Source organism: Mesoplodon densirostris, chromosome 2 (genome assembly GCF_025265405.1).
Source record: "Mesoplodon densirostris isolate mMesDen1 chromosome 2, mMesDen1 primary haplotype, whole genome shotgun sequence".
Classification (NCBI taxonomy): domain Eukaryota; kingdom Metazoa; phylum Chordata; class Mammalia; order Artiodactyla; family Ziphiidae; genus Mesoplodon; species Mesoplodon densirostris.
The window spans coordinates 11,900,623-11,915,664 of record NC_082662.1 but is presented as its reverse complement, the minus strand read 5'-3'; the positions used below and the strand labels follow the sequence as shown (position 1 = coordinate 11,915,664).

Here is a 15,042-nt window from a genome sequence, read left to right as displayed (position 1 = left end):
AGCATTTTGTGTGCAGTTTTATCATTTAATCTGCATGACAGCCCTAAACAGGGACTCTTATTATCTCCATCTTAGAGATGAAGAAGCTGAGACTCAAAAGGTGAAGTGAGAGGACAGCATTACCTTGATACCAAACCCAGACAAAGACACTACAAGAAAACTACAGACCAATATCTCTTATGAACACTGATACCACAATCCTCAACAAAATAGGAGGAAACCGAATTCAACAGCACATTAAAAGGATCATACACTATGATCAAGTGGGATTTATTCTTGGAATGCAGACTTGATGGTTCAACATATGAAAATTAATCCACGTAATACATCACATTAACAGAAAGAAGGAAAAAATGATCATCTCGATTGATGTACAAAAAGCATTTGACAAAATGCAACATTCTTTCATGATAAAAGCACTCAACAAACAGGGAAAAGAGGGAAATTACCTCAACATAATAAAGGTCAAATATGAAAGGCCCACAGGTAGCATCATACTCAAAGGTGAAAGACTGAAAGCTTTTCCTCTAATTTCAAGAAGAAGATAAGGATACCTGCTTTTGCCACTTCTATTCAACAAAGTACTGGAAGTCCTAGCCAGAGCAATTAGGCAAGAAAAAGAAATAAAGGCATACAAATTCGAAAGGAAGAAGTAAAATTATCTCTGTTCACAGGCAACATGATCTTACATGTACAAAATCCTAAAGAGTCCATGAAAACCCACAACCCTCTTAGAACCAATAAATAACATTCGCTAGCAAAATCGTAGGATACAAAATCAACACACAAACATCAGTTGTGTTTCTATATGCTCACAATGAACAATCTGAAAGGAAGTTAAGAAAATAATTTCATTTACAATAGCATCAAAATGAATGACATATTTTGGGATAAATTTAACCAAGGTGGTAAAAGATGTGTACACTGAAAACTACAAAGTGCTGCTGAAAGAAATTAAAGACACAAATAAATGGAAAGACACCCTGTATTCGTAGGTTGGAAGACTTAATATTGTTAAGATGTCATTACTACACAGCAGGATGTACAGATTCAAAATCCCAACAGCAGTTTTTGCAGAAATAGAAAAATCCATCCTAAAATTCATATGGAATCTCAGTGGACCCCAAATAGCCAAAATAATCTTGAGAAAGAAAAGCAAAGCTGGAGGTCTCACACTTCCTGATTTCAAAACTTACTGCATACAAAGGTACAGTAATCAAAACAGTGTGATACCGACATAAGGTCAGGCACATAGGCCAATAGAATAGAATAGAGAGCAGAGAAATAAAACTTTGCATATATGATCCAATGATTTTTGACAAGGGTGCCAAGATTATTCAAGGGGGAAAGAACAGTATTTTCAACAAATGATGCTGGGAAAGACCGCAAAAGAATTAAGTTGAACTCTTACCTTACACCATGTATAAAAATTAACTCAAAGTGGATCAAAGACTTAAACATAGTCTAAAACTTTTAGAGGAAAACACAGGAGGAAAGCTTTATGACATTGGATTTGGCAATGCATTTTTGGGTATGATACCAAAAGCATAGGCAGCAAAAGTAAAAATAGATAAATTCAACTATATCAAAAATTAAAACTTCTGTGAATCAAAGGACACAATAAACAGGGTGAAAGGCCATCTAGAGAATGGGAGAAAATAGTTGCAAATCACAAATCTGAAAAAGGGTTAATATGAAGAATATATAGAGAACTATAACTCAACAACAACAACGAAAAAGAACCCCCAAATAACCTGATCAAATATGGGCAAAGAACTGGAATAGACATTTCTCCAAAGAAGATATATAAATGTCCAACAAGCATATAAAAAGTGCTCAACACTACTAGTCATTAGGGAAATGCAAATCAAAACCACAGTGAGATACCACCTCATACCCATTAGGATGGCTACTATCAAAAACAAACAAACAGCAACAGAAAATAACAAGTGTTGGCAAGGATGTAGAGTAGGGGAACACTTATGCACCGCTGAGAAGGTAAAATGGTGCAGCTGATATGGAAAACAGTAGAGCGGCTTCTCAAACAATTTAGAATAAAATTATCATACGATCCAGCAAGTCCACTTCTGGGTATATACCCCAAAGAATTGAAAGCAGGAACTTAAAGAGTTATTTGTACACTCATGTTTATAGTAGCATTATTCACAATTGCCAAAAGGTGAAAGCCACCCAAGTGCCCACTGACTGATGATTGGATAAGCAAAATGTGGTCCATCCATAACAGTGGAATATTATTCAGTGTAGGAGGAAGGAAATTCTGACACATGCTACAACATGGATGAACTGTGAGGACATTATGTGAAATAAGTGTCACAAAAAGGCAAATTTTGTATGATTCCACTATGTGAGGTACATAGAGTAGTCAGGCTCATAGAAACAAAATAGAACGGGGGTTGCCAGGAGCTGGGGAAGGGGAAACGGGGAGTTGTTTAATGGGTACAGTTTCAGTTTTGCAAGATGAAAAATTCTGAGGCTGGTTGCACAACAATGTGAATAACTTACAACTACTGATCTGTACACTTAAAAGTGGTTAAGATGGTAAACTTTATAGGTATTTTATCACGATTTAAAAAATGGCTAAGATGAAGGGACTCACTCAACATCAGGATGCTGGCACAGGGCAATGTCAGGGTTTGAACCCAAGTCTAATTCCAAAACTTGTACCTTTGATTTGTACCCTGTGATTTTCAGAGTAGAGAGTGATTTAATAATGAGAGAGGAGACAGGCAGGACCTAATATACAAAACAAGTGCATTTTTAAAGGCTCCTGCATTTAAAATGTCTTTAAAAAGTATATAGTGAGTCCATAAAATATTGAGACGTTTAAAGTTCTATTAACAATGACCATCTGCTCTGATGACCCCTGTGCTTTAAGGAAGCCTCCTCGGGAAGCTGACTTAGTTATGACGTTGCCCTGAGGTTCACTGACATTGTCGCTGAGGTTCGACGTGTACCTGGAACCGTCCTTTGGAGCTAGGTTTCAACCTTGCATCACCTGGCATTGGGAAGCCCCATCTCAGACCATAACCTCCCACTCCCGGCCTTCCTTATCCTCTGTCTCGTCCTCTCCTTGAGTCACGTAGCCTTTGCTCCCTGTTTGCTCCCTATGGGTAATGCCCTATGCTCACCCAGCCTGGGCCCTGCTCAAGCTCACCAGCTCCTTCAAGTCCATCCCGGCCCCCAAACCCTCCTGCCACCCTCACACTTCTGTCCTGAGGCTGGCCCAGTGCCCTTTGGGCCCCCCAGCCAGCAGGTCCCTGCTCTCAGGCTTTTCATTCTACTTTGACAACAGCCTCCTAGGTCTTCACCTCCTGCACCTGCCCCCATCCTCCATCTGCTTCTCCCGACCCTCCTCCATCCCTTTACATGGCGCCCTCTGCCCAGCAGGCCCACCTGTGTGGCTACATCCATGGGCTGATGGACTCCTTGTGTCTGGTTTCTGGTTGGGTTTGGCCAATGGGGGGGTTAGAGATCAGAGCAGGGAGGAGAGAGCTTGGGGTACTTACTCCCCTGGGTTCCATTCTCTGAGGCCACACAGCTTCCCTCAGAGTACTCTACCCAGCCCTCGGGGTCTCTGGGTCCCAGGAAATGCCCCTGCCACTCACCCCTCAGCTCTGGGGGTGGGAACAGTCCTCACTCATACTAGCTCTGGGCCCTGCACTATCCTTTGTGGTTTCTCTGAGCCCTGCCCACTCCCTATGGAGTCCCTTCAGGAAACTCCCTTCCATCACTCCACACCCCTGTGAATGTGCCTTCAGCTCCCTGCCAGGACCTGGACTTCCCAGGCAGGGAGAAGCTCTTAGATGGGACCTTCAAGGCTTCTCTTAGCTGCCAAGGGCCTCCGGGTGGTCCTGCCTTCATCCCACCCTGGTCTGGTCCCTCTCCTCAACCATCTCCTCTTCTGCATCCTCACCTTGACAGTGTAACTTCCGTCTAACCTGTGAACGTGCTCACCACCCCCTCGGCCTGGAAACGCCGCCCCTTCCCCCTTCCTTTCCTTTATTGTCAAATGGCTTCAAGAGGTTCCTCTCCCGCTGGGTCCTCAACCCACTGCCATTGCCCTCGGGGGCCTCCTCGGGCTCTCGGCCTCCCTGTGACATGTGATACAGTTGTCAGAGAGGGGCACGTGGCCTGGTGGTTCAGGGGTTGGGGGAGCAGGGCAACGTGGTGGTTATTAGACTGGGCTCGAGTCCAGCTCTCCTACTTCCTAGCAGGGTGACCTTGGGCAAGTGATACCTCAGCTTCCTCATCTGTAAGGTAACAAAAGGACAGTCTTATAAGCTACTGGTGACCTATAAATGATATAATACATACTAAAGCACTTAGAAGAGAACATAGGGCAAATGGGAAATGTTCTCTATTATGAGCAAGAGGATGGGCTCTGGAGTTAGAAAGCCTTGAGTTCAACTCCCACCTCTGCTACCTTCCAGCTGTGCAGCCTGGGGCACAGTTCTTTCCTTCTCTTTGGTTGTTCCCTGAGCAGCAAAAATGAGTTTGATAAGCTGGGCTTCGTAGGATTGACAAAAGGTACTGCTTGGTGACATGTTCAAAGGAGTGGGATAACATTTTTGAAATTAACTTGTGTGTGTGTGTGTGTGTGTTTTATCTATTTCTTTTAACCTTTTGGTTCTAGGCTATCCCATCCCCCAGCCCCAGCCCCCCACTGCCTCCGGAAAGGGATGTAGTGCAGAAATAGTAAAAAAAAAAAATGGGGTTTTCAAAAGAATAAGGATATGAGGAAACGGCCAGGCGCTGGTGAGACAACGAGTCTGGGAGTGGGAGGAAAGAAGAAGCTTCTCTGCTTCCCCGTCGGCTGGATCCTTCCTCCCAGGTCTCCCCGGGAGAGCCCTGTGGACCGGCAAGGCCTCAGGAGAGGCTGGTCCTGAAAGCAGACTGCCCGAGCGTGGTGCCCAGTGCCCCAGCCTCCCCCTGTGACCCCAGGCAGGATACTCAGCCTATCTGTGCCTCAACGCCCTCATCTGTAAAGTGAGGTCATCAACACTAACCTCCTAAGGATGAAATGAGTTAATACACTCGAGAGTGCCCAGAACAGTACCTGGCACACAGCAAGCTGTCTCTGTGATGAATACCCTCAGCCTGTCAGCAGCGCTCTGGCTCCCTCACCTCTCTGACTGCTTCCAGGTCTCCGCGCCGGGCTCCTCTCCCCTCAGATGTCCGTTTCCTCCGCACTCTGTCCATGGGCTGGGGCCACTGTGCCACCCCCTCGATTCGCAGGTGTGTGTTTCCAACCCCTGGTTCATCTCCAGGCCCCAAACTGCCTGGCTGCTTCCGGGATGTTGAGGTGCTCACTCAACCCGTCCTGCTTCCTGCCCTCTTGGTAACGGTATTATCACCTGCCAGCTCATCCAGCCATCTTTCTCTGTGGCCTGTGGCATTGATCCTACTGATTCTTCCAGAAAGCTCTCAGACCAGTCCCAAAGCAACGGTCCAGTCAGGTGGTACTATTAATGTGGTGGGCAGAATGGTCTCCCAAAGATACCCATGCCGTGATCCCCAGAACCTGGGACTATGCTCCATGACGTGGCCAAAGGGACTGTGACGATGTCAAGGTTACTAATCAGTGCTCTTAAAAGAGGGAGACTAAGGACTTCCCTGGTGTTGCAGTGGTTAAGAATCCGCCTGCCAGTGCAAGGGACACGGGTTCGAGCCCTGGTCCGGGAAGATCCCACGTGCCATGGAGCAACGAAGCCCGTGTGCCACAACTACCGAGCCTGCGCTCCAGAGCCCACGAGCCACAACTACTGAGCCCACGTGCCACAACTACTGAATCTGCGTGCCTAGAGCCCGTGCTCTACAACAAGAGAAACCACTGCAATGAGAAGCCCGTGCACCGCAACAAAGAGTAACCCTCGCTTGCTGCAACTAGAGAAAGCCTGTGCTCAGCAACGAAGACCAAACCCAGCCAAAAACTTTTTAAAAATTTTTTAAAAAGTGGGAGACTATCCTGGGTTATCCAGGTGGGACTAATTGAACTCCACCAGTCCTTATAAGCAGAGAACTTACTCTGGCTGGATTGGAGAGATAAGTGGTGTTTCTTGCTGGGCCCCCACTTAACAGCCCCAATGCTCCTCTTCCTGGGAAAGCACCAGGTCAACGTTTCCTCTTTACCCAAATCCCCCCCTAGATAGCACCACCTCAGTCTGTTGCATGAATGAGGATCACAAGAACATTCATCTCACATTTCACTGACAACCCCCATTCTCGATTCCACAGGGTGGAATTTCCCTAGCTTACTCAATTATCTTGTTATCTCAGTTAACTGAGAATTTCCAATTTAGATATTAGATGTTCCCAAAGCTAAATTTACACTCAAAAAGTGAAGCTTCTGTTTTTAGAAGCTTCAGTCAGCTCAGTCTGAAACTCAGCCCCACCTCCCCCGTCTAGCTGTGTGATTTGGGCCAGTTCCTTAACCTTTCTGAGTCCCATGTCCATGTCATCAAATGAGGATAATAATGATAATAGTAGTTCTCACCCGCACAGGATTTGTTTTGTGGATATAATTCTATAAATATATATACAGAACATACATAGATGATGTATAAAGCCATGTGAGATGCAGTAAGTAGTCCATAAATGTATGCTGTAGCTGTTTGTATTGTGTATGCTATTCAAAAGATTATGATCCTTCTTTCATCTCACATCCATCACAATGGCTACTATAAAAAAAAAGGGAAATCACAAGTGTTGGTGAGGACGCAGGGAAAGTGGAACCCTTGTGCCCTGTTGTGAGAATGTAACTTGGTGCAGCCACTATGGAAAACAGCATGGCAGTTCCTCAAACAATTAAAAATAAAATTATCATATGATCCAGCAAGTCTACTTTTGGGTATATATCCCAAAGAACTGAAAGCAGGGCCTTGAAGAGATATTTATACACCCATGTTCATAGCATTGTTTGCAACAGCCAAAAGGTGGAAACAACCCAAGTGTCCATCACTAGATGAATGAATAAACAAAATGTGGTGAATCCACACCATGGAATATTATTCAGCCTCAAAAAAGGAAGGAAATTCGGACACATGCTACAGCATGGATGAACATGGACATTATACTCAGTGAAAGGATATTATACTCAGTGAAAGAAGCCAGTCATGAAAAGACAAATACTGTTATGATTCTACTTATATGAGATACCCAGAGTAGCCAAGGTCATAGAGACAGAAAGCAGAACGGTGGTTGCTGGGGGCTGGGATGGGGGGACAAGGGGAGTTGTTGTTTCATGGGTGCAGTTTCAGTTCTGCAAGATTCAAAGAGTTCTGGAGATGGATGGGGGTGATGGCTGCACAACAGTGTGAATATATTTAATGCCACTGAACGGCACACTTAATAAAAGTGGTTAAGATGGTAAATTTTATGTTATGCATATCTTACCACAATTTAAAAAAATGAGAAAATGAGATCACGATCTAGCCCTTTCCTCTGAACTTTTTCCTCTTGGAAGCCCTCCATCTGCTGGTGAGAAACTAGTCCCATCAATTGCTGTGGTGGGTACTGACCAATGAAATCAGCCGCCAATTCCCAAACAGGGGACAAAACATTCCCTGAGGACTGGTGAGACCAAACAGGTGAACCCCCAGAGCAAGGAGCACTTGGGGAGAAGCCAGGGGTGAGGTGGGGGTGAGGGGGGAGGATGGGAGCACGACCCAGGCAGGAGGACAAGCGCGATGCAGATGGGGAGCCAGCAAGTGCACCCTCCCAGGCCTGTTTCATTCCGTGGATTTCCCCACAGAGAGTCCACCTGTTACCTTATGTCCGAAAATGCAGGTGTTCGCTTAGAATAAGAGAAATGTGAATTAAAATGACACAGGTACCATACTTCACCCCGTAGATCAGTGAAGATCCAATGAGGGGTCAGCACCCTAGGCTGGGGAGGGAGTGGGAGACGGGCGTCCACTGTTGGCAGGACACCACATCCGGAAAACTCTGGTGGACAATTTGGCCATGCCCATTAGAGTTACAGCTGTGTGTGTCCTTTGACAGAGCAGACATACCTGCACGTCTGTGAAATGATGCAAATAATAGGAGAATCCCAGCAGCCTTGTTTAATAATAATAAACAAGACTATGGTGTAGGCTCTGGTTCTTTTCTGAGAGGCAGCCCAGAACTGGCAGGGGCCAGGAAAAGGGACAAGAGTCATCCGGCTGGATGGGATCGGGGGTGTGTGTATGAGATCAGTCTGGCTTCACGACCCTCAGATCCCACGCTAGAAGGGCTGACACAGGCTGGAGAGATGGCTCCACCCATGAGAAAGGAGATGGCTGGCAGGACACTGACCACCGAGGGTGAGGGGTGGACACCAGCTTTTCATCCCCCTGTCATGTCTGTTCTTTCTTTTTCTCTTCCATCTCCACCCTCGTAGCTGCAGCCCTGCGCTGACTTGGGCTGTCCTAGAGCTCAGTCTTCTAGGGATCCTGGGACTTCCCCAGGGTGGGACTGGGGGAGTCCCTGGGGAGGGGGTAGGGTCAGTCAGCCCTTCATTGTTTACCCTTCGCTTCTCTTTTCCTCAAAACAAAGTTTATTGAAAGAATACACACACACACACACACACACACACACACACACACAAGCAGGAGTTCTGCTGATCAAGAAGGGAGAGGGAGGGAGCACTGATGGTGGGGTTCTCAAAGTGTGGTCCTGGAGCCAACTCCAGGGGACTCCATTCCCCCCACCTGAACCTGGGGAGCATATAAATGTGAAGATTCCTGGGCCTTACCCCAAACCCACTGGGTCAGAATGCCTAGGAGTTCATGTTGGACAACCACTCTTAAACATACGGAAAATCCAACAACCACTGGCTTTGGTGTTTCTTCATTCTGGAAGAACTGAGTCCCTTTCTCAGCAGAGTTTAAGTAACAGCCACATCCAACTCTAAAAATTACAGTTTACAAGGCACATCAAATCATATAAATTATAACTTGCAAGGTTTAGCTGTGAAATGAGCAAGGCTGAGGCTTTTGAGCCATGTAAAATGGGAGAGGGGAGATTGTGAATAGAGCTCCTGATGGCTCGTCTGCACACAGCAGCTGGGATGTTCACTGGCAGGTCTCCCCCTTGTTTACACTCCTTGAAGCCTTCTTCCCACTGCTTTTCAGATAAAGATCAAAACCCTTATGGTGACATGAAGGAGGCCGACTTGTCCCTTAGCCCTCCTCCTTCCCACTCTGACTTCTGGATGCCCTGGTTTTCTCTCAGTCCCTTGGATTCACAATATGTTCTTCCACCCCAGGGCCCTTGCACATGCCATTCCCTTCTCCTTTTGTCTAGTTAAGTCCTCCTTGTCTTCCATATTCCTTTCCTTTACAGCCCCAATGTTGGAATGGAATTAGTCACACCTCTGTGGGATCATTTGACTTATTTCTCTCTCTCCTGGCAGCTTCCTGATGGCAGGGACCATGTCCAGTTCTGCCATCACTGTACCCCTAGACTTGGCTTGGTGCTGAGGCTCTGGGTAAATACTGTGCAATGAATGAGTGATAGCAACAGTTATCACTGTTGACTATAAACAGTTCTCACTAGCCTGGCTATAAACAGGCTTCCTATTGCCTTAGGGAACCAAACTCCTTACAGGATATAGAAAAAAGTCTGGAGGGTAAAACCCTGCAAATATCAATATTGATTTTTCCCTGAGCCAAATGATTACAAGTGACTTTTATTTTCTTCCTCATATTTTCCTTTCTCCCAATTTTTAAACACAAGAAGCATGTAACTACCTTCCATTATCGGAAAGAGTAAATGATGTCGAAATACTACGATACCAATAGTCAAAACAATATGTCAGCCTTGCTGATGAGTAGAAATCTTTAGAAGCATGACTGCCTATTCTTTAGGATTGATCCAGGCAAATAGAACAATCTTTTTTATTTGCTAGATGTAACCTCTGGGTAATTGCAAGGATGACTTTTTAGTAATATAAATCCCTGAATTTTTTTTTTTTTTTTTTGCGGTACACGGGCCTCTCACTGTTGTGGACTCTCCCGTTGCAGAGCTTAGGCTCCGGACACGCTGGCTCAGCGGCCATGGCTCACGGGCCCAGCCGCTCCGCGGCATGTGGGATATTCCCGGACCGGGCACGAACCCGTGTCCCTTGCATCGGCAGGCGGACTCTCAACCACTTCGCCACCAGGGAAGCCTTGTCACGTATTTCTTAAGCTAAGTCCGAGGAGCAGTAAGCTCTCAATTATTTATATACAATGAATGCAACTCAATTTCTGTCTAGTTAATAACTGTCCTCATTAGTTCCCTTTTCCAAATGGCTTATTAATGTCAGTAGATCCTCATCTCAACCCTGTGCACCTCTGAGGATTCTTCTCAGTCTCTGTTTTAGGAGACCATAATAATGATCATTGTGTCATTCACTGAGCACCACGTGCCAGGCTCTTTATATGCATTTCTCACTTAATCCTCAGAATAACCCTGTGAGGTAAGAGGTTTACAGACAGGGAAAAGGAGCTCAGAGTGATTAAGTAATTTGGTTGAAGTCACTCAGCCACAAAGTAGCCTAATGAGATTCAAACCCAGCTCTGTCTATCTCCAAAGCCTGTGCTTTTAAAAATTACTACAGTTTTCTAATATCATAGTCAGGTTCAAAACAGAGATCTCTGTCTCTACTTTAGTCAGACAGGAAATAAAACTACCCCAAATCTATGCCTTGTTAGGATAAAGAAGAAACGACAGTTCTTCTTCTTCTTCTTTTTCCTCCCACTTTGCACACTGCACAGATGTTCTGTGTCCTTGAAGGGAGACCATATCATGGAGGAGAATCTCACGGGGAGGTTCATGGAGTTATCTTTAAATCTGTTGCGTTTACAATAAACATTCTCAGAAAACTAGGAATAAAGGGGGAAATTTCTCACTTGGTAAGAACATGTATAAAAACCCTACAGCTAACCTCCTACTTAACGGTGAAAGAGTAACTGCTTTCCCCTAAGGTCAGGAACAAGCGAATATAAGGATTTATACACTGCTCTTGTTCAGCAGAGTCCTGGAAGTCTTAACCAGGGAAATAAAGCAAGGAAAAGAAGATTCAAGGCATTCAGATCTCCTTTTCTGAAAGGAGAAATAAAATTGTTCTTATTTGCAGATGACATGATTGTTTATGTATAAAATCCCAAGAAATCTACAAAAGCCCTTATATAAGAAAGTGCAGTTAAGGTTGCAAGATACCAAGAAGCATACAAAAATCAACTGTATTTCTATATACTGTCAATGAACATGTGGACACCAAAATTAAAAATATAATACCATTTACAATCACTCAAAAAAAAAAAAAGAGAGATATACTTAAGTGTGAATCTAACAAAACATGTTCAGGACTCGTATGCTGAAAACTACAAAACACTCATGAGAGACACTGAATAAATGGAGAAATATACCATGATCATGAATTGGAAGACAATGTAGGAGTATATCAATTATTCTCACATTGTTATATAGGATTAAACACAATTCCAATCAAAATTACAGCATGATATTTTGTATATACAGACAGGCTTACACTAAAATGTAAATGGAAAGGCAAAGGAACTAGAATAGGTTAATTTTTTTTAAAGAAAAGTGGGAGGAATCACTCTACCTGATTTAAGACTTACATAGCGACAGTAATCAAGGCTATCTCATAATGGTAGATCCATTATGACAAATAGATCCATGAAACATAATAGGGAACTAAGAAGTAGCCCCCATAGAAAGTATGGCCAGATTATTTTTGACAAACTTGCAAAAGCAATTCAATGGAGAAAGATAGTATTTTCAACAAATGGTTCTGGAACAACTAAATATCCACATGGAAGAAAAATGAACTTTGACCTAAATCTCACATCATAAACAACAGTGAACCCAAAATGGTTCATAGATTTAAACATAAAACTATAAAACACTTAGAAGAAAACATAAGAGAAAATCCTCAGGGTCAGGGACTTGTGGCATGTTCTTAGACATGACACTAAAAGCATGATCTATAAAAGAAAAAATAACTACCTGGACTTCATCAAAAGTTGAAGCTTTTGCTCTGTGAAATACTCTGCTAAGAGAATGAAAAGACAAGCTACGGATGGGACAAAATATTTGCAAACCATCTATCTGACAAGGGACTCATATGTAAAATACATAAAGAATTCTCAAAACTCAATGGTAAAAAAATTAACAATTCGATTAGAGACACTTAAAAGATATGAAGAGATATTTCACTGAAGAGGATATGCAGAAGGCAAACACGTACATGAAAAGATATTTAACATCACTATCGATTTGGGAAATGCAAGTTAAGACTATGATGAGATACCACTACACACTTACTAAAACAGCTAAAATGAAAAACAGTGTTTATGCTAATTGCTGGTGAGGATGTGTCTCATACATTGCTGGTGGAAATGAAAAATGGTACAGACATGCTGGATAAGTCTGGCAGTTTCTTTACAAACCGAATATATATAAACACATATGTTAATCCATGCAATCATACTCCTGAGCATTTATCACAGAGAAATAAAAACTTATGTTCACACAAAAACCTGTATACAAATGTTTATAGTACATTTATTTGTAATAGCCCCAAATGGAAACAAAATGTCCTTCAAAAAGTGAATGGTTAAACATAGGTGATACGTCCATACCGTGGACTATTACTCAGCCATAAAAGAACAAGCTAATAACCTAAATGGATGTCAAGGGCATTACACTGACCAAAAAAAAAAAAAAAAATCAATCGCAAAGGTCATACATAAATGATGAAAATTATAGAGACGGAGAACAGATTAGTGGTTTTCGGAGCGTGGGGACGATGGTGGGAGGAGGAATTGTGACTATAAAAGGAGCATCACAAGGGACATCTCTGATGATGGAATACTCCTATATCCTGATGGCCACACCCAAATCCACACGTGGTAAAATGGCACAGGACTCCACACATGCTTCGTGCCATTCTCTCTACCATTTGTGCATCTATAATTATTTCAAAATAAACTTTAAAAAACTCTGTTGAGTGAAGTCTGAGAGTGGTCTGCCTTTCACAGTCCTAAAGGGATTCCATTGCAGTTCTCTTTCTGCTTCAATATTTTAATCCCTTTCAAAATTTTAAAAGGCTCAAAGCCACTGTTTGTATAATTCCTTACTTACAATTTCTTCCAACTTCCTTGGCTGTCAATGAGCTGGGACTGTGGACCAAGCCACAGCTAATTCAGAGAATGGAATGAAATGAAGTGAGAGAGCGCTGAGGCCACGCCCAGGGCTGACCCTGATTTACTACTTGGAGGTATGGGGGCGGGGGAGGGCTCTGAGGGGCCCATAGTCTCCAGAAGCTCTGGAAAGGGCGAGAGGCCATTGCTCAAGCTGGGCCCTTCAGGTGGCCGTGGCTGCCAGACGCGGAGCAGGTGAAGGTCAAGCATCAGCTCTACGCCCACCTTCCAAACTGCGCCATCAGGGTGGGACACTGCACACACAGTCAGCAAAGGACACAGGGCCCATCGCACTTTGCACTGTGCTCATTCTTACCACATGTGCCAGGGAGACCCAGCACACGCGGGGAATGCTTATTGGTGGCACACCGAGGAAGGCTGGGACTGTTAGCCAGAGGCTGTGCTTTACAAGAGACTGGAGTCCACAGAACAGTAAGGACTTTTGGTGGTGTGAGGGGTAGGGAGGGTCGGGGACTGGCTAGGAAGAGGTCTTACCTCTAAAACAAGGTCTGAATTTTCATGCCTTCCAATCGTAGTGCTTTTATTCAGGACAAAATAGCCTTCTGCACTCTTTAGATAGGCTTTCATATTCTCTGCTTTCCCTATAAAAGGTTTTCAGAAAACAATTTTGTTAGAAAAATACAGTCCTCTAATTATTCAATGTCATATTTAGAATGAATGGAATACACCAGAATGTCCACAGGAAAAGTCAGCAGAGGTAGGAGTGGATAGCTGGATTTAACAATGATCACAATGATAATTCCGCACATTTTTAAGACTGTCCTTTTAACAGTGATAGCCGGCATAGATGAGCTTGCTTCTGATCACAAGAGGACATCCTTTATGTAATTCAGAGCACAAACAAGCAATAGCAAAAAAAAAAAAAAAAAAAAAAAACCAAACAAATCTGAATTCCACTGATCACTGCTCTCCACCTCCCATTAAGCTTGGTTTGGGGTTAGTTATCTGACAGAATCAAGTACTCAGTTTTACTAACCCACCACTTACTAGCTCTGTGACTCTGGGTGAGTTACTTATTCTCTCTCTATGCCTCTGTTTCCTCATCTGTAAAATGGGGCTAATAATACTCTGTATCCCAAAGAGTTTTGTGAGGATTAAATGTGAAGCATCTAGAATGGTGATTGCTACACTAAACACCCATTTGTCCTACTGTGATCATGACCGTTATTAATCTTGGGCTTCTGAACTTTGACTCAAGAAACCCCAACTTCTACAGAGCTTCTTAAAGTGTGGAAGAGTCAGTCATCAAGGAAATGGGCATTAGAAGATACTTTCTTTTTAAGTCACCGCATTCCTTCATATATTTAGGTTGAAAAAAAAATGATTTCCAAAGACAAAATATCAAGATTATAGCTTGGCTGTACGGTCAAGACTCTGTACATATCTTTTGCTGGCATTTTATTAGGAAAATGTCAAACACACAGAAAAGTTGAAAGAAGTGGATGGTGAACTTCTATAGAACCACCACCCAGATTCTACAATCAACATTTTGCTCTATTTGCTTTATCATATATCTACCCATCTATACATTTTATATTTTAATGCATTTCAAAGTAAACCCTATACATGGTTTTAAAATTTATTTATTTATTTTTGGCTGTGTTGGGTCTTCGTTTCTGCGTGAGGGCTTTCCCTAGTTGTGGCAAGCGGGCGCCACTCTTCATCGCGGTGCGCGGGCCTCTCACTATCGCGGCCTCTCTTATTGTGGAGCACAGGCTCCAGATGCGCAAGCTCAGTAGTTGTGGCTCGCGGGCCTAGTTGCTCTGCGGCACGTGGGATCCTCCCAGACCAGGGCTCGAACCCCTGT

General features: G+C 43.7%; 1 protein-coding gene across 1 annotated transcript in view; it reads right to left on the bottom strand.

The window, feature by feature from the left end:
* LOC132477573 (forkhead-associated domain-containing protein 1-like) overlaps nt 1-13,812 on the bottom strand; it is a 78,848-nt gene extending 65,036 nt beyond the window's left edge. The window contains exon 1 of the mRNA XM_060080004.1: nt 13,710-13,812. Within this exon, the coding sequence (XP_059935987.1) occupies nt 13,710-13,802 (93 nt within the window). The 5' untranslated portion in view covers nt 13,803-13,812. The remainder of the gene's footprint in view (nt 1-13,709) is intronic.
* Nucleotides 13,813-15,042: the final 1,230 nt, after the last annotated feature.